This window comes from Giraffa tippelskirchi, chromosome 2 (assembly GCF_054371585.1).
Source record: "Giraffa tippelskirchi isolate mGirTip1 chromosome 2, T2T-mGirTip1v1.2.pri, whole genome shotgun sequence".
Taxonomy (NCBI): domain Eukaryota; kingdom Metazoa; phylum Chordata; class Mammalia; order Artiodactyla; family Giraffidae; genus Giraffa; species Giraffa tippelskirchi.
In genome coordinates, this window is record NC_137276.1 from 113210286 (window position 1) to 113237503 (window position 27218).

Consider the following 27218-nt stretch of genomic DNA (forward strand, 5'->3'; position numbering starts at 1 on the left):
CAAAGCTTTAGCTTGCAAAAACAAAACTTGAAACACCTCTGGAACCTGTTTTTGCTGTGCCGTTTCTTTTTACTTCATTGTCTTATAATTGAAAAGAAAAAGTCCTATTATCATGCCATCAAAAAGCAGGAAGAGGTGAAGTGAGTTTAAATATTGCCTGGGGAGTCCCATGTCAGAAAAGACATGATGACCTGGGGGAGAGCCAGAGCCTGGGTCATGGCAATGAGGGAACTGGATCATTTCAGGAATGGTTTTTAAAAAGAGAATATTTGACTTGGGAAAAAGAAGGTCAGGGGCTAATGTGAGAGCTATTCAGAAAACCTAAAGAAATCATGTGTTTGTCTCCATTTCTCACAGGGGAGAACTCAGGTCAGTAGGTTTAGGTTAGATGTAGATCAGCTTTCAGTCAGTGAGTGATTGGAAAGTCCATCAGTGGAAAGGTCTTCCTTGAAAGGAAGTAGCTGCCCTCCATGGGCATGTTTAGCTGGGAGGTCCCTCTCCCAAGTGAGAGTTTGGACTGAGGACCTTACACCAGTAACTAAGTATCATGATGATTTCCATTTGCTAAGTACTTGCTAAGTGCTTTGTGTACAGTTTCTTACTTAATCCTCCCCCAAACACTGGTGTAGACAACTGAGGAGACTCAGGGACACTCAGGATCAGAGAAATAAAGTAACTTAGCCAAGGTCACACAGCTGACCAAAGGCAAAGACTAGATTTGAGCCCAGATCTGATGACCCCCTGAGCTTTTGCTGCCTTCTGAAGTCTCTGCTTTGCCTTTCCTGGCAGGTGCTACATGAACCCCTGATTGATGAGGACCCCGTGTTCATTGCAACGTGCACGGAGAGGGAGCTGCGGAAGAGGAAAAAGCGGAAATTTAGCCTCTGGGTCCGGCAGTGCTCTTCCACTGGCTTCATCATCCAGGTAACCCCTGGGCCGGCCCCGGAGGGCAAGGGCGGATTTGGTAACCAGTGAGCTTGCTTACTTATCCTTTTCACTGCGCTTCACTGGATGCTGCAGCTGAGGCTGGGTTAGGCTGCTCTCTTCCTTGCGGGGGAATGGGGGTAGCTGGCACTGTCCCCTGCATGTTCCTTCTGCCCACCCCAGCCCCTCTGATCAAATAACAGCTGTAAACACAGATCGGGACTCAGTACCTGCAGTGTAAGCCAGCGGCTTCACCAGAACAGTGGGCACAGAGGTGGCTGCTGTGACTCTTGAGAGCACCCCATGTAATGTCCCAGAAAGACCCCAACCCCCACCGAGTCTCTATCCTCCCTTCCAGTCCCGAGGACACCTGTTCAAGGCTGCCAGTGGTGTCAGCAGCTCGGCTCTCTGCGCCGGCCATGCTGCCTGTTCCCTGCTCCACTCTTCCATTTTGGAAGAGATGGCCAAGCTCTGCTGCAGTAACAGCGTCAGATATTGAGCTACTGGAGCAGGCAGGGTGCAGAGCACATAGAAGGAAGAAGTGGGACTGGCAAAGCAGACCCCACCTCACTGCCCTGCCAGGCCGCAGCACCAGGCACAAGGCACGAGGGGTTTGCATACCTCATGCCCCATCAGGGAAGGAGTCATAGGAAGGTTAAGCTGAGCGTCTCCTCCGGATGTGCCCCTGTGCGTGTGCCCCGCAGCGGCCCACCTTCCCCTCGGGCTTCAGGGCCTCAGGTGAGGCTGGGCCTGGGGTCTCCAGCTGGCCTTACCTACAGGCTGCAGCCTGTTGTCACATGGACCCACCTCAGAGTGGAAACCACTCTGGACGTACCGCCTGGGCCCTCCGTTCCCGCACAGCACCTGCCAACTCTGTAGTATCCTCTGTGGTGACACTGCTCTGGGGAGCGGGGAGTCCGTTTCACTGTATGTATGACAGTCAGTCATTCTTTGAATAAATACTTACTGAGTGCTGTTGCCTGCAGCATCAGGCCAGACAGTGGGATGTGAAATCACGGCTCTGCCTTCTCAGGAGTCTGCCTGTGTGGCCTCTGATGGAATGTTCACATGTGGGTTCCATGTGCCTCTGCTGCCGTTTCCTTTTTACTGTAAATTTAATGAGTATCGAGGAGTCAGGACCATTCCTTGCTAGGCCGCAGGTCTCCTTCTCTCTGTGTGTGCAGTTTCCTTCTAGTTTCTATGAAATCTATAAAATTCCCATCTATAAAATAAAGGGTTTGGATTGGTACCTTGAAGTTTCCTTTTACTTCTAAAACTCTCTGGTTCCAGGACCTTTGTGCAGCTTGAGGGTTTGAATTTAGAAGCCAGAATTGAAGCTTGCAGCTCCTGTTCTCAGTCTTGCCTCCACTATGGCTGAGGCCCATACAGGAAGCCCCATTTGCACAGGTGCTGAAGGGGTACCTACCCTTGGTTTCAGGCTGTCTCATGGCAGGTGGAGTGAGGACTTTCTTGGCCTCCCCAATTCTCTGGTCCAGATGAAGGCGCCTGTGGTAGCAGCAAAGCAGGGAGGGATACCTCTGCCTGCAAAGGACCCATGTGGCCTGGGGACAGTGGTCTTTTAGCATCCTGACCCCTGTCTTGGTTCCCCAGGCCCTAATCCTGGTTAGGCAGTAGCCTGGGAAGATCAGCCGTGGTGCGAGGGGCAGGGGGCGCCTCCCCACCCCGAGCCTTAATACTTGCATCTCCTCTGTTCTTACACCCGCTACATTTCCCAGATGAGGTGGCTCAGTGCTGCTCTGTCCAGAAGCCCCTCCTAGGTCCTGAGGCCCAGATCTTCTGCTTTCTGTGTGAACTGAGCTGACTCCTAGTTGCCCTGGATATCAGTGTCCTTATCTGTAGAGGGAAGGGTCGGGGTAACTTGATCGGTGAGGCCCCTCCCACTGCAGAGTTCTGTGATTCTTATCTTTATTAGCATTATGTATGGGGTAACGTAGGCAAGCATGTTTTCTTCATTTTAATTTGTCAAATAAATTCTTCTAAATGACTTTATCCACTGGAGAATCCAAGCAGCAAAACCTAAAGAGACTGTGGCCAGCCTGCCGCCCGAATGGCCCTCTGCCCCCTGCTGTCCTCTCACTGGTAGCAGATCTGAGGCTGGCCGATGGGATGCAGCAGACGTGGTACCTGAAGGGGCTGGAAAGAGGGTGCGTGTGGTTCTCCTCTGGCCTCTCTGGCCTGACCTCCAGCAGATGTCCAGGCTGGATCACCGAGTTGGGAAACAGTGTGAAACAATGTATCACATGCCCCTGAGCAATGTGGTTGTTTGTTACACAGTAACAGAACTATCTTGGGGCCTGCCAGTTAGGGTCTGCAGAGCTTACCAGATAACTTTCTTATTTTTACCTGTCATGGACTCAGCTGATACCTGGAAGGGATGGGGGTTTACAGGTGTATTTCTGGGCAGATCAAGGCCTGGCTTCAGCTTTATAGTGTCATTCAGCCAAGACTGAAAGGTGTGCTGACTGGACTGCATGTTTCTGAGGTAGATCCAGGTGATTAGCTCCACTTGAAAGATTCCAGACCAAGGGTTAAATGAGAAAAATATTCCAAATTGGTCAGTGATTTCTGAAGTGGTCCCAGTAAAGGTCAGCGGGAGAGCTGACTGGGAGCCCCGACCCTCAGATAAGTGAGTGCGTCCCCACAGGGCACCTGCATAAGGAGAGAAGTGAACAGCTAGCCAGACAGTGCTGCTGAAAGGGAGGGTACCAAGAAGAACCCCAGTGTTTTCAATACCTTATATGTCTACTGCTCTTGAGTTCATTTGAAGGGAAATCATATGAAAGTGTTAAGTTAAAAGTCCTATGCAATGTAACTAATGAAGAGACTGTAGGGAGGTGTGTGGGAGAAGAGATGAAATGAATTATATTATCCTGAAAATTAACGAGTTAATATCTTTCACTTCTGGGAGTGTAAGAGGCAGGTAGTAAAACGTTCCCAGGAGAAAGAAGGCATCGGAGAAGATGTGGTCACTTCAGAGACAGACTTAGACCCTCATGGAGATGCCGTCCCACTCAGTGAGGTGGTGCTGCCTCATCTATCCTCAGATTTCCCCTCTAGCCCTCCTTCCAAAAGCCTTGCACATGGGGTCTGACTTGTGGTGGGCCTGCTCCCCCACCTGACATTTGTAGACTTTCCCTGTAGGCCTGCTCACTGTAAAGTGCTTGGCTCCAAGATGTCTATCTTGGTGTCTCACCATGTACCAAACACTGGAAAATAAATCAGCATGTGACAATGCCAGCCTGCAGTGCTCAGGCTGAGGAACAACCACATGAGGCCATCCACTTCACCCTGCGCAGCAGACCACTGCCTGTAGGAGTGGGCCCTTGGGTTTCTGATAATCTGGCAAATTGTCATATGAGTGGGGAGGGTGAAATTTGTGTGGTACATGTGGGCCTATTCTGAATGAGCATATCTTTTTTTTACTGTGATAAAATAAACATAAAATTGACCATTAGGTGGCATTAAGTACACTCACTGTGTTGTGCAGTCATCACCACCATCCATTTCCAGAACTTCGTCATCCTCCAGAACAGCTGGGAGCACCTCTCTTAGTAAGGGAACGATACACTGTCACACAGAAAGAGTGAGTTCCCTGCGAGCAAAGGCACCTTTCAGATGCACCATGGATGCTGCTGCAGCTCGGAGGAGGGGTCACCTAGCACCATGGTCTGGTTGAATGTTCAGCACTGGTCACATTCCCCCAGTCAGGCTTCTCTGTGTGCTGTGCCTGTGGGACTCCTAGTAACGGGAGGTGAGTGGCCAGGATAGTGTATGTACTTGGCCCTTGGTCCCAGCATCATCACCCGCATTCCATGCAAGAGAAGTGCTTTTGGTCACCTGTAGCATTCCCAGGAAGTCTGCATCAGACAGCTCTGGTGTCACAGGATACCCATGAGTGCCTGTTCCTCTTCACCTCTTTCCTAACCTGGCCTTTCTGGTTTTACCTCCTGGCAGGAGCAGGGCTCAGAGGGTGTGATGGGTAACTTTGTGCCAATTTGGCTGGGTCACAGTCCCCAGATAGTTGGTCAAACACTATTCTGGATGCCCCAGTGGAGGTGTTTATAGATGAGATTAACAATTAGATCAGTTGACTTTGAGTGAAACAGATTGCCCTCCATCATGTGGGTGGGCCTCATCAAATCAGTTGAAGGCATAAATAGAAAAAACCTGGCCTCACCAAAAGGAGAGGAAATTTTGCCAGCAACACGGCCTTGAATGTGAACTGCAGCTCTAACCTGGGTCTCCAGCCTGCCAGGCTGTCTTGAGATTTTGGACTTAACAAACCTCCATAATCAAACAATCAGTTTCTTGAAATAAATACCTATATCTCTTGATAGATGGATAGGACTCTCTCAATACATCTTTGTCTCCATCCTATCATTTCCATTGCAGAGGGATTTCTCCTAGCCACTGACTCACACAGCCCGTGTGTGTTTCAGGTCCCCTGGATTCTGAACTCACGGAGGGCAGGGACCATGATGGCTTCTTGAACCTTGCCTCTCTACAGCCTAAGGAGTTTGCCAGCTTTTTTTTTTTTTTTCTTCTGGAGTCAAAGACATCCCTGTTATCAAAAAGCTTACAGTATAGACAGGAAAACAAGACCTCTATGAAGGAAAACCTAAGTGCAGATTGTTTTCTAACCACACTTTATGGAGTTAGTGTTGTGCTGGGCACTGAAGGCCTGGAGGTGAATGGAACCCTCATGGCCTCTCCCGTAGGAGACAGAAGATGAAAAATATTCATGAGTAATAAAGGCAATGGAATACTACACAGCTATAAAAAAGAATGAAATAATGCCATTTGCAGCAACATGGATGGACCTAGAGATGATCATACTAAGTGAAGTAAGCCAGACAGAGAAAAACAAGTATATGATATTGCTTACATGTGGAATCTAAAATATGATACAAATAAACTTATCTATGAAACAGAAATGGACTCACAGCACATAAGACAGACTTGTGGTTGCCAAGGGGGAGAAGGGTAGGAAGGGGCAGGATTGGGAGCTTGCGATTAGCAGGTGCAAGCTGTTATAGGATGGATAAACAACAAGGTCCTGCTGTATAGCACAGGAAACTATATTCAGTATCCTGCGATAAACTGTAATGGAAAAGAAAATGGAAAAGAATGTGTGTGAGTGACTTTGCTCTACAGTAGAAATTAACACAACATTGTAATTCAGCTATACTTAAAAAATCAGTTAAAAAAATATTCCTAAGTACAGTGTGAATGATGCAATCCTGGAGGGGTGTGTGGAATGTTGTGAGGCTCTTGGAGGGCATCTGTGGGGCTAAGAAAGGCTCCTGGGGAGCAGAGACCAGGGCATGTGGTGCCATAATGGGACAGGCAGGAGCCAGGGTTCCTGACTGCAGGCCAGCCCTGAGCATGGCCTCCAAGCAGGATGCAGCCTTGACCAGTATCTTTCTGTCCTTGTTTATACCTGACAACACCTAAGAGACTGAGTCTTTTATCCCAAATCTCAAGGCTGATAGGCGGGGGCAGGAATGTGAGCTCATGCTGGCTGGCTCCCAGGAGCCCCTCAGAGAGGGGGGAGGAGGCACCCAACACCCCAGCTTGGGGCCAGGGTGTGTGAATGCAGCATCTTAAACATGGCTGACGTCTCTGACATCCACGAAGAGGATTTCCATGCCTTTGAAGTGTCCATTTCAGGAAAACGAGGTGACCCACAGTGTGTTTCTGTCTGCAGTGGAGAATCCTCGAGGCCCTTCATCCTCTGAGGCGCCCACACCCTGGGGTACTCATCACGGATCCCAGGGAGGAGCTTTAGGCTGTTTGACTCCATGTTTTGACAGCAGTGGAACAAGTATGTGGAAAATCGTTTGTGACATGAGGCTCTGACAATCCTGAGATGGCCTTGCTCCCTAAGCACAAGTACTCTGTGCTCTGAGACTACAGCTGATGCCTTCTTTTTGCAAAAGTGCTGCCATTTTCAGATCAGAAGTGTGTGGGGCACTGCAGAGTGTCTTTGTGTCGCAGGCCTGCTGGGAGCTGCCTGGCCCAGCAGGCCCCCGTGAGTGCCTTCATCTGCACTCCCAGTGAGCTGAGGGTGAAGGAGAGGGTTATACAGAAGGGTGCATATCCAGTGCAGGGGAGCCATGTCAACAGGTGGCTGGGGTCCTCGGTCTGAGACACTGAGGTCACTCACTTGGAAGCCTTGTGACCCTTCTGTGGGCGCAAAAGAAGACCATCTCTGTAGAGACTATTGTTCTGTCTGTAGTGTCAAAAAGATTGAGAACACAGTGGGAAAAACCAACCCACCGTGTAGTTAATGCTGTGCTGACCTATGGGGATTTGTTTAGCCCTGAGACTCTTTGGGGGGAAAAGAGTCTCCTGATTAAAAAAAACAAAAGCAAAAACTGATATGATCAGAAAGGCCGATTTCTCCCATTTGAATGTGTTGAACTAGGCCTCCTGCCTCGACAGTTGAGACCCAGGGTCCCTTTCGAGGGACGTGGTGAGAGGAAGGGCGCTGGGCAGAGGTGGGTGTGGCTGAGGTTGGGGGGCCCCACATGGAGCTTTAATTAGGGGCCAGTGCTCCACTTGCAGAGAACGGCCAGTCTCTGGAGGGTTGGGTGCTGGGTACCAAGTAGGGTAGAACCATTCTGGACAAACATGGTCTCTCACTCATTGAGTGCACCTGCCCCAGAGGAGCTAAACTTCAGAAGCCAGAAATCAAAACGGAGACCTCAGGCCAGTAGACCCTGCCACCTTCCCCATACACACCACCAGGTGCGTCCAGGGGGCCCCTGGGAATATCCGTGAGGGGCCCCACACCTTGTGTGGCTGCTCTGGGAGCCCTCTCCTCCCTTCAGCCTAACCTGTGGTTTATGAGCTGCTTCTGCAGTTCAGAAAAGTACAGTTTGCATACGTGGAGTGTTCACCTCCAGCCAGGCCCCACACTCAGGCACACTACATGCACCCCTCATTTTCATAACCACCTGCCCCTATTTCATGATGAGGAGACCAAGACCCGGAGAGATTTGCTGCCTCGTCTGAAGTCTCAGCCTCAAGGGGCAGACCTGGAATTTAAACCCCACCTTCCCAACCCTGGAGCCCACCCTCCGGACCACCGAGCCATGATCTGTTCCCAGGAAGAGAACTCTTCTCCTTTTAGACCAGGGGTCCCCAACCTTTTTGGTACCAGGGACTGATTTCACGGAAGATAATTTTTCCAGGGACCAGGGGTTGGGGAGATGGTTTCATGTTGATTCAAGTGTATTACATTTATTATGCACTTTATTTCTGATCTAGTGCCACCACTGATCTGACAGGAGGTACTAGTCTGTGACCCAGAGATTGGGACCCCAGATTTAGACACAAGCTGTCTGTTTCTTATCCAGCTTCATTGTTGTGTGATTGATGTTCTGACATCAGTTATGACTGATCGCCCTTGTTTTGAGACATACTTTTCATGTTGAAAGAATTTGAGGAATTTGTACTGAAGGTTTTTTTTTTTTCTTTTTCTTATGTAACTTCTAATTTTTTTATGTACTAGTGAGTTACTCCTGACCTAAAACTAACTGGATTAACTTGGAAAATGAGGCTTAGAATGAAATTGATTAACTAAAGTGAAGTTTGCTTGTGGAGTCAGAAACTGGGTGGGACATTTACCCATCTGTTTAACTGTGCAGTGGCTGGGATGCCAGTTTCAATCTGGTGCGGGTCAGATGTGGTTATGTCCCAGGATGAAATTGGCTGTGGCACAGTACATCTGTCACAGACCTCAGTGTCCATGAGCACGTGGCTTAGCACTAATATTTCCTCAGTTTGTTGAATGGGTTAGTTTGCCTAGCCCTCCTTACCATATAGGGAAGCAGAGACAAGAAAGAATTTATCAAGTGCTATGTAAGTGAATCAGACACTAACTGGATCAGATTACACCCTGGCTCTCTCCCCAAGGAACTGTATTCAGAAGGGTACAAAGAGCCCACCTGTCCCTCTTCCAGTTGTTTTACTGATATGTAGTTGATTTGCAATTTTGTGTTAGTTTCAGGTAAACAACAAAGTGATTCATTTAAATATATATATATATATTCTTTTTCATATTCTTTTCAGTTATGGTTTATTATAAGATATTGAGTACAGTTCCATGTGCTGTTCAGTAGGTCCTAATTGTTTATCTATTTTATATATAATAGTGTTTATTTGTTAATCCCAAATTCCTAATTTATCCTTCTCCCCACCTTTGGTGACCATAAGTTTATGTCTATGAGTCTGTTTCTGTTTTGTAAATAAGTTCATTTGCATCAAATTTTTAGATTCCACATAGAAGTGATACCTTATGGTATTTGTCTTTCTTTTTCTGACTGACTTCACTTAGTATGATAATCTCTAGGTCCATCCATCTTGCTGCAAATAGCCTTATTTCATTCTTTTTTATGACTGAGCAATATTCCATTGTACATGTATACCACATTATCCGTTCATCTGTCGGTGGGCGGTTAGGTTGCTTCCATGTCTTGGGTATTGTAAATAGTGCTGCTATGAACATGGGGATGTGTCTATCTTTTCGAATTAGAGTGTCTCCTCAATCTATCATTTTGAAAGTCAGAATCACCTATTATCTGAGCTTTGGGATAAAACAAAAGCAAAGTTCTTGTAAGGGTGTGTAGTGCTGCAGGCTCAGAGCAGTTAACTCTCCCCTAATCACACGAGCCAGTACATGGCCGAGCCTTTGCCCCTTGAATCCAGGGCTGTGCCCTCACCAGTCTCCTGGACAGACTCCATTCCCCTTGTGGTGCGTGAGCACCCTTTAAACTCGATGGTTCTCTTGCGTGGCCATCCCTCCACAGGTGACAGCCCTACCCATCTCCATGTGCCCATTCTGTGTGGTCTACAGGTGTGCTAATGCTGCATTCTTGTACCATTTCCCCATTTCTGGGATTACACCCTCCACTTGCTCTGCATCACTAATGAATAAAAAATTTAAGCAAAGGGTTACTGTCCCTAATGCTGACTTCCCCATCCCCAGATATGCCCCTCACCAGCAGTGAAGAAGCCCAGTTCTCTTCTGTTCTCTAGGAGAAGTAGGACCAGTGGTCAAGATCAGCAAAGCCCAGTGACAGCTCAGTGGAATTTTCCGCTGTTACATCTTCATGACCCTTGAGACCATCAGTGATCACAGCTCTAACCAGTGTTCTTTTGGGAAAAGTGATGAACTGGGTCCTGTCTCGCGAGGTCTTGGAACGTTTCAGAAATAGGGCTAAGATAGCCAGACATGTGGTGTGGGCATCTCCCAAGCTATTACCACTGTAATCCATGTTTCCTGAGATTCTTCTTGTTACGATGTCAATAAAAACTACACAATATCAGTGATACTATCCTGGGGCAAAATGTAATACCATGTATTAATAATTTTCTTCTCTCTCTTTCTAAATGTGTATATGAAAAAGTTAACAATCATAGGAGCCAGAAAAACTTTTTTTTAGGAAAAGTGAAAAGCTTGGCAACTGAAAAATACATTTTTCTGTTCTAAATACACTTGCCAAACAAGCTGTAGCTCAGATAGTAAAAGTCTCTACTGAAAATTCCGTTTTGCACAATGGTGGAAGCTGTCCTGTGGAACTGTTGTAGTGTATATGTAGCGCATATACACTATATGTATATGTAGCACATATGTGGATGGAGAGGCAGCAGTGAGACATCTAAATGAGTGCTGTGTCCTGGGCGCTGTCTTTTGGGAGCCCCCAGCACCGTGTGTGGAGGTGTGTGGTGGGCGCTGTCTTTTGGGGGCCCCCAGCGCCGTGTGTGGAGGTGTGTGGTGGGTGCTGTCTTTTGGGGGCCCCCAGAGCTGTGTGTGGAGGGGTGTGGTGAGCGCTCCTTTTGGGGGCCCCCAGCGCTGTGTGTGGAGGGGTGTGGTGCTCACTGCTGCCTTCCTTGGGGTCTGACAAGATTCTTTAAGGGACGCTCTCAAGTTTGCACACAATCAGTTGCCTGTCTTCCCCAGTCAGAGAAATGTCGTGTGGTAGGTATAAGAATCCATGGAAGGTTATGATTTTTTTCATTCATCCCATTCAGGGATACAGGTTCACATCTTAGACTAGCTAAAGTTATTCAGCCAGAGCAAACTCAGGCTAGCAGGAGCTGGACCAAGCTGACCCAGTGGCACTTGTCAGGCAGGTTGAGTTGTTTTGTGGCTTTTTGACTGCCCATTTGACAGTTCATTGAAAACCCTGCCCCTCAGCTGAGACTTTTGACATTACTATTTTTGTTACTTATTTAAATATAGATCCTGTTTTATATTCATTTTAAAAATAAACTCGTTATCTTCTAGTACTGAGTGCCACAGTTCAAGACCCTCCTTGGGCTCACACTGATGCCAGTTTTCAGTCTCAGTCCTCTCCCACGTCCCCTAATAGGGACAGGAAGATGTCTGACCCCGCACCTCCCCGCATCTCCTGATGGAGCAGTTTCGTGCTCCTTGGAAAGAGGCTGGTGGAAATCTGGGAAATCGCCAGTGTTCGGACTTGCCTTTATGGACAAACAAAGCTAAGTCATCTGAGATGGTCCTGTGCATCATGGCTTCTGGAGAAGTGTGTTATTTCCAGGGGAAGTGGGGGCTGTCATCACCTCTGGGCGTGATCTTAATGCACAGCATGTTAATAAGTACTAACTGAGGTGGGGGCTGTCTTAGGAACAGACTTGAGTTCCACATGGGCCTATGCTTGGGTAGTTCTGATGGGGCGGAGGGGCTTCTTCTATGGTTATATTTAGTTTGTCTCTTTTGATTAAATTGGATTGTGTGTTTAACATCAAAAACATAAAAATCTCAAAATATCTGTAATTCCAACATATAAAAAGAGCCATTTAAGAATATCTACACACAGCGTATCTACACACACACACACACACACACACACACATACACATACACACACAGAAAGATTATACCATAGCAGAGTTCCCGGCAGTAATGAACACTTCCAAGCCTTCACAGTGTGGGGTGTTTGGGTAAGGAGAATCTCTGCTGGTTTATGTGCATCCTTGTACATTGAAATCAATCTATTTGCCAGAGAATAAAGTTGATGTCACCACCACTCTGCTGCTTTTACTAATAATAATGAGGTGGGGAAGTGTGCCCTTCATAAGCCATGGTGTTTGGTCCCTTTGGGTCACAGGCACGCAGTTGTTGAGCAGTGAGCCCCGTGGGTGGAGGTGGAACTTGAAGGTGCCCACAGATCCTGCCCCCATGTGGAGTGCCTCACCCGGTGCTTCACTCAGACACTGACCTAGGTGTTGCTATGGAGGGAATATGATTCTCTGGATATAACTGTGGTCCTAAATCCATTGATTTTAAAAAGGAAATGATCCTGGGTGGACCTGACATAATGAGGCGAGCCTTTAAAAGGAGCAACCTCTTCCTGGTAAAGAGATTGGAAGCACAGGAGGGATTCAACTCAAGGAAGAGTCTCCACTGCCAGCTTTGAGGCTGGAAGGGACCCAGGAGGGGAGGGCAGTGACCTCTAGGGACTGAGAGACCCCTCCCCCAGTTCATGCCAGCAGGGAATTGTGCACACATAGCCAGCAATGCTGACTGATTCCAGCCTTGTGGTATCCTGAACAGAATCTCACCCATGCCCTGCAGAGCCAGGTTTAAGTGGGTGCTGTGTGAACCCCTAGGCTTGTGATGACTCATTACACAGTGAAAAAGCAGCAAGTGTACAATGTATCTAAATTTGAGTGTGTATATCTGTCCAGAAACATCAAATAAGTTGTGTGAGGAGAGGACAGCTGTGTGTGTGTGAAAGTAGAAATCATCTGTTAGGCTGGATTTATATAAATAATTATATATTATATATATAAACATATAATCTACATATATAATCTGTATATAACATTTATATATATATAAGTAATGTGTAGTTAGAAACCAATTTCTGTTCTAGTTCTGCCTTGAGCACCATGACCTTGGAGGAGTCACCAGTGTCTACAGGCTGTACCCACCCCACTACCGCCACTGCTTTCCAGCCAGGCTGTTGGACTTTGCTGATACTTCCCCATCCGGGGCGGTTTCCTTGCCCTCCTTCCCCTGCATGTCTCTGTGAGTGCCTCCTCCATGGGAGGCCCCCAAGTGCCGGGGCTCAGCTCTGCTCACCCACACATGCTAACCCTTCCCCTGTAACCTCCTCCCTGACCTCCAGTTTACATCTTCCTCTTGCTGTGGCTTGTTTGGATGGCCCTCCACACCTCAGGCTCAGCACCGTCACAGCTGGGCTCAGGCGCCCCTCATCTGTTCCTTGCCTCCCCCCACTGCCTGGGCCGATGGCTCCACAGCACTGCAGGACCAGTGCTGGGGGCCATAACATTTTAGGGGCTGATAATGCTTTTGTTTCTCTCAAAATCAGAAGGGGAAGAAAATAAAAACTTGTAAGTCAAAGAAAGTGCTTTAATATATAATAATAATATATTTATGCCACTGCAGTTATAAAATATAATTTTAAATACTTTTTCACAGAGGACGAGGCCCATGGGAGCAAAAAGGCCCATGAAAGTCACAACACGGCCCTGCCCTCGCCTTGTTTGCAGGATGGTGGTGTTTGCGCTGACGGTGCCATGTGTTGCTGTGCCTATGGCACAGGAAGCAGGGCGGTACTTTGTGACCTGACCTCAGTGGACATCATGCAGCTCTGGCAAGGGCCCTCTTCTGCCCTGATAGGCGAGTCTGAGTGAGGACATCCTCCTTACCTTCAGTTCCTTGCTGACACGCCTTGGTGTTTGCGATGAACAGAAGTGGCCAGTCCCTCGGGCTGGAGGGATCCACTGTTCCCTGGCCAGATGCTCAGTTCCCTTCCCAGCATTGTCCCCACAAGAACTGGGGCATCTGTGCCAACAGCCTCTGCATGCCAGCCCTTTCCCACTCCCAACCCCGAGGACATCCACGCTTCCAAAGAGGGCAGAGAGAATGTTGGGGTGGAAGGCAGGACACTAGTCTGTGCAGCTGAGTCTGGTCTGGAAATCAGAGGGTGACATTGGCAGGTATCTCACATCTGAGAACCTGGATATCCTGCCTTCCAAAACACTGACTTTATTTCTGGAGACAAGTTTGTAAGGCTCTGGCTCACCCAGTGCCTCAGCTGGGAAAGCTGCTGGTGAGAAAGATGTGATTCTTTCCAGGTTGTCATTAGCTTCAGGTGAGAAGCAATGTTCCCTTTGCTGTTAGGACTTAAGCAGGGTAAGTTTATTCTGCTGGTGTTGGTCGCCCTGATGGCCACGTTTACCCCTGCCCACTCCAGGCATCCTCTCATGAATTAAGGGTTGTGGGTTCATCAGGAGGAGTGATGTCTTATGTCCACTTTATTGAGGCCTCTGAACTTGGCATCTGTGTGGTTCTGAACCATCCTTTGACACTGACATACACCCCTGCACGAGAAGCTCAGACCTTCCAAGCAGCCGCTGACTTGTCCTGAAGCATATCTGAGGCCACCCATTCAGTGTTTGAATAGCTCTGAGTATTAGTAAGGGCTCTGATTCAAGCAGATCTGTTATCCACCTGTTTGTTTATATTCATCTTGGTTCTGCCCTAGAAAGATCGTAATCATCATTCCACAGCACAGCTCTGAAGCCAGAGAGGAGCTCTTGGAGTCCTCTGTGTACCTCTCTGTGGTTCTTTGTTATGGCAGCCCTAGAAAACTAATATGGCAACCACCACCCTTCTCTTTACACCTTAGCAAGTGTGGCATCGCAGAGAACCAACTATGATGTGACCAGGGAAGAATGAGATGGTCACCACCTTGATTTTTAATGGGGGTCAAGATACATTCACTTAGGCCCGTCATGGTATCTGAGACCTGCAGTCATCCATCTCCAAGTGTTTAGTATTTCGCTTGTTTTAATATTCTTGCTGAGTCATATTTCTTGCATCCCATACTAGATGCAGTTAATTTTTTTAGCTTGGTTACAGGATTTTGCATTAAATCCTATTAAATGTTGCCTGCTTCAGGCAGAGTGTGCCAGGGACTGCTCGTCTCTCCAGGGAACTTTGGAAACCAGGTGGGTTGTCATGAGGGTTGGGCCTGAGGGATTCCAGCATGCACCTTCCATACCCTGTTGAGAATCCTGGGTGTGTGTGGAGGGAAGGTCTCCTTTCAAGGGGCAAGTGGGACAAAACTACTGTCCTGAGGCAGAGTGTTCAAACTACCGCACAACTGCACTCATCTCACACTCTAGCAAAGTGATGCTCAAAATTCTCCAAGCCAGGCTTCAACAGTACGTGAACTGTGAACTTCCAGGTGTTCAAGCTGGATTTAGAAAAGGCAGAGGAACCAGAGATCAAATTGCCAACATCCACTGGATCATCAAAAAAGCAAGAGAGTTCCAGAAAAGCATCTATTTCTGCTTTACTGACTATGTCAAAGCCTTTGACTGTGTGGATCACAACAAACTGGAAAATTCTTAAAGAGATGGGAATACCAGACCACATGACCTGCCTCCTGAGAAATCTGTGTGCAGGTCAGGAAGCAACAGTTAGAACTGGACATGGAACAACAGACTGGTTCCAAATCGGGAAAGGAGTACGTCAAGGCTGTATATTGTCACCCTGTTTTTTTTAACCTGTATGCAGAGTACATCATGAGAAATGCTGAGCTGGATGAATCACAAGCTGGAATCAAGATTGCCGGGAGAAATATCAAAAACCTCAGATATGCGGATGACACCATCCTTATGGCAGAAAGTAAAGAATAACTAAAGAGCCTCTTGATGAAAGTGAAAGAGCAGAGTGAAAAAGTGGCTTAAAACTCAGCATTCAGAAAACTAAGATCATGGCATCTGGTCTCATCACTTCATGGCAAATAGATGGAGAAACAATGGAAATAGTGACAGACTTTATTTTTTTGGACTCCAAAATCACTGCAGATGGTGACTGCAGCCATGAAATTAAAAGACGCTTGCTCTTTGGAAGAAAAGTTATGACCAACCTAGACAGCATATTACAAAGCAAAGAGATTACTTTGCCAAGAAAGTCAAAGCTGTGGTTTTTCCAGTAGTCATGTATGGATATGAGAGTTGGACTATAAAGAAAGCTGAGTGCTGAAGAATTGATGCTTTTGAACTGTGGTGTTGGAGGAGACTCTTGAGAGTCCCTTGGACTGCAAGGAGATCCAGCCAGTCCATCCTAAAGGAAGGCAGTCCTGAGTATTCATTGGAAGGAATGATGCTGAAGCTGAAACTCCAATACTTTGGCCACCTGATGCAAAGAGCAGACTCCTTTGAAAAGATCCTGATGCTGGGAAAGGTTGAAGGCAGGAAGAGAAGGGGACAACAGAGGATGAGATGGTTGGATGGCATCACCGACTCAATGGACATGAGTTTGAGTAAACTCTGGGAGTTGGTGATGGACAGGGAGGCCTATCATGCTGCAGTCCGTGGGGTCACAAAGAGTCAGACATGGCTGAGTGACTGAAATGAACTGACGTGAGTTTGGGGACAGAGTGCCCAGTGAGATTGTGTCAGGATATCCTGTGAGTCAGAACTGGTGCAGAAACCTATGGCGGTAGCTGCAGAATTGGGCTTTGCTGAAGGAGAGAAGACAGGTTCTGAGGAAATGTCCTTGCTTAGCCACAGCCACACATGATGCTTGGCAGAGATGACTAGCTTCTTCACCTCAGTGTCTTACTGTCTGTCAGAGAGGTTCCTTCTGGGAATTTAGGTGGGAAAGGTATAAAAACCCCAAAATGAAGTGTTGAGTCCTGCCACGTGAACCCCCCAGGCTGAGGGGAAGCCAAGTCCTCCCTGATGATTCCTTAAGGATAAGCTGCTTTTAAAGTCAGACCCACACCACCTGCTGTTCCTCTGCCTCAGGAACATCAGATGCTGTATTTTGCAAGAGATCGATTGTGGTCACTTGGCCAAGGGCAGCGCCGTGGACCTGCCAGTCCTCCCTGTGTCCCATCTCGACTATTCTCAGTCTGCATAGCCGGGCCTGCGTTCAGCAGTTCTGTGCCTCAGGGGATAGTCAGAGTGAGCCTCCCTGCCCATCAGCTGCTGGGTGTGTTCCCTGGGCTGTGTGACAGGGACAGTGAGCACCATGAGCACCCAGAAAGGAGGAGAGTAGTTAATACCCATTGTGGTGATTCTTCACGGTTCAGTCAACTGTAGGGAGGACCACTCACTTCCTAACTCCCTTCCCACTTCCTGCATCTATGTCTTAGATGATGTCTTCAGAAGATGGTCATGGGACATGGTTTAAAATTATTGTGTAGTAATTCCAACACATCCTCTTTGCTGGTCCTAGGATGTCACGTGGGTTTTAAATCCCATCTCTTCATCTGCAATATGAAGTGAATGCTGCCCCTTCTACCCACCTGGTGATTACTGTTATTGTGGACATGCTTTGTAAATGAAAAAGCTGTAGGCAAACAGAAAGTGCACAGATCTGTTCTTATAGGAGAAGTAGCCTGTATTTCTGTTTACTGTGAACATGACTTCTGTGCTTCAGAACAGGTGGATGTGTTTGCATTTGATCTCAGCTGCCAGGTGCATTACTTGTAACTATTTGACCTATTCCCTTCTCTACTCTGACAGGTCCAAACTGCAGAGCCATGGGCTGAGGCACTGGGCTGCAGGGCAGCCAGGAAGTGACCGGTCTCTGTGGACCACAGAGATGGTGGGGCTAGTGGGGGCTGTGGAACAGGTGGCCTGAAACGGGGTGACTTTCCCACATGCCTGGCCTGGTGACAAAAGCCTGTGCTTCCTGAATGATTGGACCCCAGCCTGGTCCTGCTGTATGCTCACTGACCCCTGTGTGTTTCTGATGCAGATTTATGTCCACTTGAAGGAAGGCAGTGGCCCTGATGGGCTGGATGCACTGAAGAACAAGCCACAGCTGCACAGCATGGTGGCCAGGAGCCTGTGCCGGAATGCTGCTGGGAAGAACTACATCATCTTCACTGGGCCCAGCATCACCAGCCTGACCCTGTTTGAAGAGTTTGAAAAGCAAGGTTTGTCAAGTGGGGACCAGGTTGAATGAGGCCCTTCCCCCTGGAGAAGTGTGGAGGTGGGGCTGGGGGTATGGGTGTATGGTGGGCAGCACAGAGCCCAGAACGCCTGAGCCTGAGGGCCTGCTGTCTGCCCGCCCTGCTGGGCCCCGGGGACATGGATGGGGCTTGTCTCAAGCTTGTGGTCTAGGGGACAAGTCAGTACAGGTTTTCTGCATGCACCTCTTTGTGTCCTTTGTGATGAGGCCATGGCCATCCAAGGAGTTTTGCTAGTGTTTTATGGGCTGCCATAACAAAGTGCTACAGAGTAGGTGGCTCATCGACAACAGGGATTTATTGCTCACAGTTGCAGAGGCTGGACGTCCAGGATGGGGTGCCAGCATGGCTAGATGAGGCTGCACACTTCTCCCTGTGTCCTCACGTGGGGAAAGGGGTGAGGGAACTCTGTGGGGCCTCTTATAAAGGCATCAATCCCATCCATGAGGGCTCCACCCTCCTGACCTAACCACCTCCTGAAGGCCCACTTCCAGATACCATCACCTCACCTCAGGCATTAGGTTTTCGATGTAGGAATTGGGAGTGGGGCACAAATATGAAATCCACAGCATCAAGGCACAGCTTCTCCTAAGGCTCTTAGGAAGTCTGAACTCCCCATCCTGCGAGCTGTAGTGGCCCCCCTTCCAGTTGGACAGAAAATTGTGTGGTTTAATACAAGCAGCTGTACAGTGGGCCTCAGAAAGGTGTTAGCTCCCCTCAGTGCTAAGATGCCTGGTTCATTTGTTGAAAAGATTGGGCAAGCCTTTCATGGCTCTGGAAGAATTGGGGCTATAGAAACAGACCCTGGCTGAGTCAGGGAGCCCCGTGGCAGGCTGCATCTGTCTTCACTTGGTCCTGCATTTGGGATTTATCTTCTGTGCACTCAGGAGAAACCTAGAACACCCCCACTCAGCTCCTCCAGACACTGAAGTTGAAGACCTGTTGCTTAGCAACAGATATGAAGTCTGGCCTTAAAACCAAACCCTCTCAAGTAATGGGGAGCCCACAGCTACCGACCCATGGCCTCAGCAACTGTAATGAAGTAGCCCCTGGGCCCTTTGCTTCTGCTGACCTGGGCTGTACCTCACTACTCTGGTTCTAGCAGGGCTCTTGGTTTAACTGTTGAGAGAATTCAGTGTGGACAGATCAAACTATGTGAAGCAGGGCTGTGGAAGTCAAGTTGGAGAAAACTGGCCCTAATGTGCATGAACCCAGTACCATGGGTCCCCATGTAAGAGCCTGTGGTGAGCACTAGGGCTGCCATGTCCACTTGCCTGCTCGGGTCCCAGGGTGAGTGTCATGTGCATGGCATGAAACCCCCAGGGTTCCCAGAACTGCCCTAACAGTTTTTGTGGGCCCTGCAGGCCTGATGCTGCCTCATACCACCTCGCCACCTGGACCGAGAGTCACATGGTATTGTTAGGACGCTCTCATAACGTGGGACTGGTGGGACTGGTAGGTACAGAGTGAGGACACCAAAGGCTGCCCTGAGTCGAGCTGGGCTGCTTGCCTGTGTTCTGGGAAGAAGACGGCACTCCCCACTCAGGGAACTAGAGGATGGAGGAGAATCTTTTAGTGGAAAAATATAATTAGACATGGAATTTGAGTTTTACCAAGAGCAAAGATTTCGTTACCTGTTAGAAGCGTCTGAGGCTGTGAACCCTCCTATATGACCTCCTGGGCTTCCCCTGCAATGCCTGACATGCGGGGAGGTGGTCTCCGTGTTGCCCATGGATGGCTGCCCCCACCCTCAGGGACTCTGCGTTCTCTGGTCTGGTGACCCCAGGAAATTCTGACGGGCAGCCAGGGTTGAAGTCATAACCGAGAGCCTGGCTACGCCTCCTGGGTGCATGGAGACTGCTTTGTAACAATATTCACATGAGAATCACTATTTTCATAAATAAACTTGTGCACTGCTAGATTCTCTTCTTTCCCTGTTAGAAAAATGCAGCTGCTCTTTGGGTGGTTGTGTTCATCAAGCCTGGTGGGCAGTTTTAAATATTATCCTCATTCATCTAAATTCTCTTCTTGTTTTGAAGACAGATTCTTGTTTTTAAATCTTGGAGCCTGGGTATTTGGATCCATAGTGGTGGGAGCCGTGGGGAGCCCTCTTCTTTTGGGCAGCAAGACTGGGCGTGACCCCCCCCCCAAGGGTCTGACTGAGGTGGTGGAAGGACAGGAGATCATCAGAGTCCTTCCACCATGGAAGGTGACCAGGAATTCATGCCCATGACATTGGAGAGACCATTCCCCGGTCTCCAGTCAGAATGCCCCTTCACATCTCCTCTGGGCATGGGGAGAAGTGGGCTTCCCTGTGGAAGTCAATGTGACCCCCTACCCAGGGGGGCCAATGAGCAGTGAGGACTGGGAAAGACCTCGAGTCCTGGAAGAATTTGGAGAAGCCTCCTTATTTTAGTTGGTCTCTGCTTGCAGGGCCTCCTGCTGCAGGCAACATTCTAGGCTTCAGAGGCCCTGCTCAAGCTCTTCCCCCAGAAAACTCTGCCACTCACAGCCCCCACAAAGCACGTGTCATGTGATGACTCCCCTCTCTGCCTTTCACTTGGCTGCACACAGGCGGAGCTTCCCGAAGTGCCCTGCAGATGGCAAGTCTTGGTGAGAAGGGTAGGGTGCATAGCTGGTTTGGGCTTAATGATGCCTATCTCTGCCCACCCAACCGAGAGCCTGAAGTTCCTATGCATCACGTGAGCTCAGAAGTTTCTAGAAGCAGATGGGAGGGTGGGTCCACAGGTTCAGCCCTGTACTGGCAGGTCGCAAGGCCTCTGGCCGTAAGAACTGCTGTCTTACTGCCGATGCTCTGCTTGCGTTAGGTCTTCTATGTGATCTTAGATACATACAGAAGTGTGGGGGAGGCAGCACGTCTGGGATGAAAACTCCCAAACTTCCCGTCTCTCCTGGGGAAGCGGGGGGAGCCACCCTGAGGCTGTACGGTCCCTGTACCCACAGGGATCTACTGCTGTGGCCTGCTCAGCTCCAGGAAGAGTGACTGCACCGGCCTGCCACCCTCCATGCTAAGCAGCCCAGCCACACCACCTGCCCGGGGCCAGCACAGCATCCGGATGAAGGGGAGCATGTCCCTGATCTGCTGGTACAACAAGGGGCACTTCCGCTTCCTGACCAACGCCTACTCGCCCATGCAGCAAGGTGGGCATGCTGGGGGCCCCGGGTGGGGCTCTGGGGGCTGGGCTTGACCCCTGCCCCTCTTTAGCTCTAGGCCGTAGGCTGGGTAACGCCTGCTGCCTCTTACATGGAGGTGAGCCCGCCTGGGCCCACAGGCTGGCAGCTCCCTGGGACTTGTCAGCCATCAGGAGAAGCTGTGAGGCTGGCCTTTGCAGATGACTTGAGCAGTTTGCCCCATTGGTCCCTAGGTCATACATAGTGTGATAACTGGCTCTGTTGAACAGCATTTACATAATTGCTTCATCATTTAGGATTCTGTGAAAAATCTAGTCTCATGGGAGGAGGAAAAAAGTCAACCATTCTTATCTTTTCAATGTTTGTATTTAAGGGAACCCACAGCTCAAACATTATTAAATAGCAGAAAAGGAAATTGCAATGACAAAGGGACCCTTTACAAAAGTATTTACAGCTTCCCTGGTGGCTCAGATGGTAAAGAATCCACCTGCACTGCAGGAGACCTGGGTTTGGAAAATCTCCTGGAGAAGGGAACAGCTACGCACTCCAGTATTCTGGCCTGGAGAATTCCATGAACAAAGGAATAGTCCATGGGGTTGCAAGGAGTCAGACACAACTGAGTGCCTTTCACTTTCAGTGTATTTGAAAAGTCCCTTGGATTCCTTTACACTAGGGCATGTTTGTCTTTACTACTGGCCTTCCCAGGTGGTGCTAGTGGTAAAGAACCTGCCTGCCAATGCAGGTTAAGAGACGCCTTAACCGGAGGTGTTAAGAGACGCCAGTTGGATTGGTGGGTCAGGAAGATACCCCTGGAGAAGGGAATGGCAATCCACTCCAGTATTCTTGCCTGGAGAATCCCATGGACAGAGGAGCCTGATGGGCTACAGTCCATAAGGTTGCACAGATTCGGCCACAACTGAAGCGACTTAGCATGGCACAGTCTTTACTATTAAAAGAACACTTCCAAGGAACTGAGGGGTGTGTGTGTAGTGTGTGTATTGCTATGCATGTATGCATGTGTGTGGTATGTGTGTATGTATGTTGTGTGTGTGGTATTTAGCATCTCTCATTCATTTATCGCCATCCCTCACCTCCACACATACCTTGTGTAACATTTCAGTGCAGGTTACAATCAAGGCACATGGGTGTTGTTATCCCACTCAGGGGTGTGGGGATGGGGGTGGCGAAAGCCACCCCCATCAGATGCTATATCAAGGGCACATAGAGGAGAGGTTTGGAATTGACCTTGTCAGCTGAAGGCCAGATTGCACCGGACTTCTGCTCTCTTTCTCCTCGGGCCTCCGGGCAGGACCAGAGGATCTCTTGGAAGGTATCTCCTGGAAGTAATTTGGAAGGTGTGGGTCTGGGGTGTTGGAGTTGCTTCCCACCAAATTATTTTAAGTGATGGCCTCTGAAAACATGTCCCAAAGCAGGAGATTGCCCATGTCTGAACTGGTGCAGTGAGGTAGCAGAGAAAAGACTGCATCTGGGAACGTTAGGAAAAGCCTGCAATAGGGTCGAAAACCCCAGTCTCAAGGACTAGGGCCCTTTAATCAGACACCAAGGGAAGGAGGCAGGAGGCTGTTAAGAGGCAAAGACAGTAAAATTAGGAGGGTTGATTTTTAAATAAGCTGAAACTAGTATTCGTGTTCAATTTAGTGATACTTTCCTTTTCTAAAGTGTGCACTCTGTTACGGAGAAGGCAATGGCACCCCACTCCAGTACTCTTGCCTGGAAAATCCCATGGACGGAGGAGCCTAGTAGGCTGCAGTCTATGGGGTCGCTAGGGGTCGGACACGACTGAGCGGCTTCACTTTCACGTTTCACTTTCATGCATTGGAGAAGGAAATGGCAGCCCACTCCAGTATTCTTGCCTGGAGAATCCCAGGGACGGGGGAGCCCGGTGGGCTGCCGTCTATGGGGTCACACAGAGTCGGACACGACTGAAGCGACTTAGCAGCAGCAGCAGCAGCAGCACTCTGTTACTAATCATGAAGTTCCAAATCCTAGACACCCTCAAAAATCTTGAGGTGTGTGTCCACAACCTGGCCACAGACTGACCCCCACCTCCAAGCCCCTGAGCCCTCCCTGCCCCGTCAGTGTCTGTGGACACTGTGAGCCCATCTGGGAGAGAGGAGACCCTGGGTATGGCCGGGGGGCTCGCAGAGTAGAGGCTCTGAGGGCGTGCTCCCCACTTGGAGTCCTTTTCCTGGTTCCATCCAAGGGCCTTGCTTCTTAATGGAGATAGTTCTGGTGTGATTGTCCTTCTGCTGTGCTTCAAGAACATGATTTTTTAAAACTACCTAGTATTTCATCCTTAGATTGTATCATAATTCTTTATCTTGCTCCCTATTAATGATCATTTTTTTCACAATATGAAGAGTGATATAGTGAAGATTTTCATAGATAAATCTTCAGGTACATCTTTGATCGCTTCCTCAGGATAAATCTAAAAGTTAAACGGTTGCGCTGAAGGATCTGAATGGTTTTAAGACTCTGATGCTGAGCTGCCAAAAGGCTGTACTTATTACCACTGCAGTGGGTTACAAAAGACTGAGATTTCTCCTGCTATACCAACACTGTATTTGTTTTCTTTTCTAAGTTTGTCAATAAGATGGCTGAAAATGCTATAAAATTTTAACTATAAATTGCCATGACTGTTGGTGAGGTTGAACATCTCTTCATGTGTTTATTAGCTGATTTTCAATGATTTTGTCATGTTCTTTTAAATTTTTCACTTGAAGTACTTGTCTTAGGAACTTGACATTTTATGAAAGATTTTATGCCTATAGCAGGTATTTTTATGCATTTGTTTTCCTCTTGCTTTTATTTATGGTCAGTATTTTTAACATACAAAGGGTTTTCATTTCCACATAGGCACAGCTGTTGAGGAGCTTCCTAGGGGGCACTAATGGTAAAGAACTTGCTTACCAATATGGGAGACGTAAGAGTCTGGGGTTTGATCCCTGAGTTGGGAAGACCCATGGAGGAGGGCATGGCAAGCCACTCCAGTTTTTGCCAGGAAAATCCCATGGACAGAGGAGCCTAGCGGGCTATAGTCCATAGGGTTGCACAGAATCAGACTTAGCAGGCACGCACTGCTGTTAATCATGTTATTTGTTCTCATGCTTAAAAAAACCCCTGCTCTGTCCCAAGGCCAGATAAGTAAATAGTTCACCTGGCTGTTTTATAATGTGATGTTGTGCTCTTTGCACTTGGAATTTATTTTGGTATGTGGCATCAGTCAGGGTGCTACTATTTTTTTGATAAGTGGCAAAGATTGGTTGACCAAGCAGCCCCACCTCTGTTCCCGAACCATTGATCAGATATTTTTTTTCTACTTATTTTAAATATCACCCAGATGACAGAGTCTCCTATGTTCCAAAGACTGCTTGCCAGCTTTATACTGTCTTCTATTATGACCATATATGCTCTTCTAAAAGGTGAGCAGAATTTCCCATTTCAGAGAACATGTAACTACTTATGAACATTTTATTGTCGTTTAGTCACTCAGTCAAGTTTGAATCTTTGTGACCACATGGACTGCAGCACGCCAGGCTTCTCTGTCCTTCACCATCTCTCTGAGCTTGCTCAAAGTCAAGTCCATTGAGTTAGTGTTGCCATCCAACCATCTCATCCTCTGTCATCACCTTCTCCTCCTGCCTTCAATCTTTCCCAACATCAGGGTCTTTTCTAATGAGTCAGCTCTTTGCATCAGGTGGCCAAAGTATTGGAGTTTCAGCTTCAGCACCACTCCTTCCAATGAATATTCAGGGTTGATTTCGTTTAGGATTGACTGGCTGGATCTTCATGCAGTCAAAGGACTCTCAGAGTCTTCTCCAACACCTCAGTTCAAAAGCACCAATTCTTCAGCTCTCAGCCTTGTTTGTAGTCCAGTTCTCACATCCATACATGATGACTGGAAAAACCATAGCTTTGACCTTTGTCGGCAAAGTAATCTCTCTGCTTTTTAATACACTGTCTAGGTTGGTCATAGCTTTTCTTCCAAGGAGCAAGCGTCTTTTAATTTCATGGCTGCAGTCACCATCTGCAGTGATTTTGGAGCCCTAAAAGATAAACTCTGTCATTGTTTCCATTGTTTCCCTATCTATTTGTGATGAAGTGATGGGACCAGATGCCATGATCTTCTTTTTTTTGAATGTTGAGTTTTAAGTCAGCTTTTTCACTCTCTTCTTTCACCTTCATCAAGAGGCTCTTTTGTTCCTTTTCGCATTCTGTCGTAAGAGTGGTGTCATCTGCATATCTGAAGTGAAAGAAGAAAGTGAAGTCAGTAAGTCGTGTCCATCTCTTTGACACCCCATGGACTGTAGCCTACCAGGCTCCTCCATCCGTGGAATTTTCCAAGCAAGAGTACTGGAGTGGGTGGTCATTTCCTTCTCCAGAGGATCTTCTCGACCCAGCAGTTGAACCCGAGTTTCCCATATTGCAGGCAGACGCTTTACCACCTGAGCCACCAGGGAATCTGAGGTTACTGACATTTCTCTCGGCAATCTTGATTCCAGCTTGTGCTTCATCCAGCCCAGCATTTTGTGTGTTGTACTCTGTATATAAGTTGAATAAGCAGGATGACAATATACAGCCTTGACTTACTCCTTTCCTGATTTGGAACCAGTCTGTTGTATATGCCCCATTCTAACTGTTGCTTCTTGACCTGCATACAGGTTTCACAGGAGGCAGGTAAGGTAGTCTGGTATTCCCATTTCTTGAAGAATTTTCCACAGTTTGTGTGATCCACACAGTCAAAGCCTTTAGCGTAGTCAGTGAAGCAGAAGTAGATTTTTTTTTTAATTCTCTTGCTTTTTCTATGATCCAGAGGATGTTGGCAGTTTGATCTCTGGTTCCTCTGCCTTTTCTAAATCCAGCTTAAACATCTCGAAGTTCTCAGTTCATGTACTGTTGAAACTTGGCTTGGAGAACTTTGAGCAGTACTTTGCTGCCGTGTGAAATGAGTGCAATTGTACAGTAGTTTGAACATTCCTTGGCATTGCCCTTCTTTGGGATTGGAATGAAAACTGACCTTTTCCAGTCCTGTAGCCACTGCTGAGTTTTCCAAATTTGCTGGAATATTGAGTGCAGCACTTTTACAGCATCATCTTTTACGATTTGAAATAGCTCAGCTGGAATTCCATCACCTCTACTAGCTTTGTTTGTAGTGATGCTTCCTAAGGCCCACTTGACTTCGCATTCCAGGATGTCTGGCTCTAGGTTAGTGATCACACCATCGTGGTTATCTGGGTCATTATGATCTTTTTTGTATAGTTCTTCTGTGTTTTCTTGCCACCTCTTCTTAATATCTTCTGCTTCTGTTAGGCCCATACCATTTCTATCCTTTATTGAGCCCATCTTTGCATGAAATATTCCCTTGGTATCTCTAATTTTCTTGAAGAGAACTCTAGTCTTTCCCATTCTATTGTTGACCTCTATTTTGCATTGATCACTTAGGAAGGCTTTCTTATCTCTCCTTGCTATTCTTTGGAACTCTGCATTCAGATGGGTATATCTTTCCTTTTCTCCCTTGTCTTTTGCTTCTCTTCTTTTCTCAGTTGTTTGTAAGGCCTCCTCAGACAACCATTTTGCCTTTTTGCATTGCTTTTTCTTGGGGATGCTTTTGCTCACTGCTTCTGTACAGTGTTATGAACTTCCGTGCATATTTTTTCAGGCACTCTGTCTATCAGGTCTAATCCCTTGAATATATTTGTCACTTCCAGTGTATAATCGTAAGGGATTTGATTTAAGTCATACCTGAAGAATGCTCTAGTGGCTTTCCCTACTTTCTTCAATTTAAGTCTGAATTTTTCACTAAGGAGTTCATGACCTGAGCCACAGTCAGCTCCTGGTCTTGTTTTTGCTGACTGTATAGAGCTTCTCTATCTCAGCTGCAAAGAATATAATCAATCTGATTTCAGTATTGACCATCTGGTGATGTCCATGTGTAGAGTCTTCTCTTCTGTTGTTGGAAGAGGGTGTTTGCTATGACCAGTGCGTTCTCTTGGCAAAACTCTGTTAGCCTTTGCCCTGCTTCATTTTGTACTCCAGGGCCAAACTTGCCTGTTACTTAAGGTGTCTCTTGACTTCCTACTTTTGCATTCCAGTCCCCTATGATGAAAA

The 27218-nt window shown here is 47.8% G+C and overlaps 1 protein-coding gene across 4 annotated transcripts in view; it reads left to right on the top strand.

Moving 5' to 3' along the window:
- Positions 1 to 27218, top strand: part of PGBD5 (piggyBac transposable element derived 5) — a 124434-nt gene that overhangs the window by 68234 nt on the left and 28982 nt on the right. For all 4 annotated transcript variants that reach the window (XM_081574385.1, XM_081574384.1, XM_081574383.1 and 1 more), the window contains 3 exons: positions 790 to 924; positions 17723 to 17903; positions 20901 to 21098. In XM_081574385.1, the coding sequence (XP_081430511.1) occupies positions 790 to 924; positions 17723 to 17903; positions 20901 to 21098 (514 nt within the window). The remainder of the gene's footprint in view (positions 1 to 789; positions 925 to 17722; positions 17904 to 20900; positions 21099 to 27218) is intronic.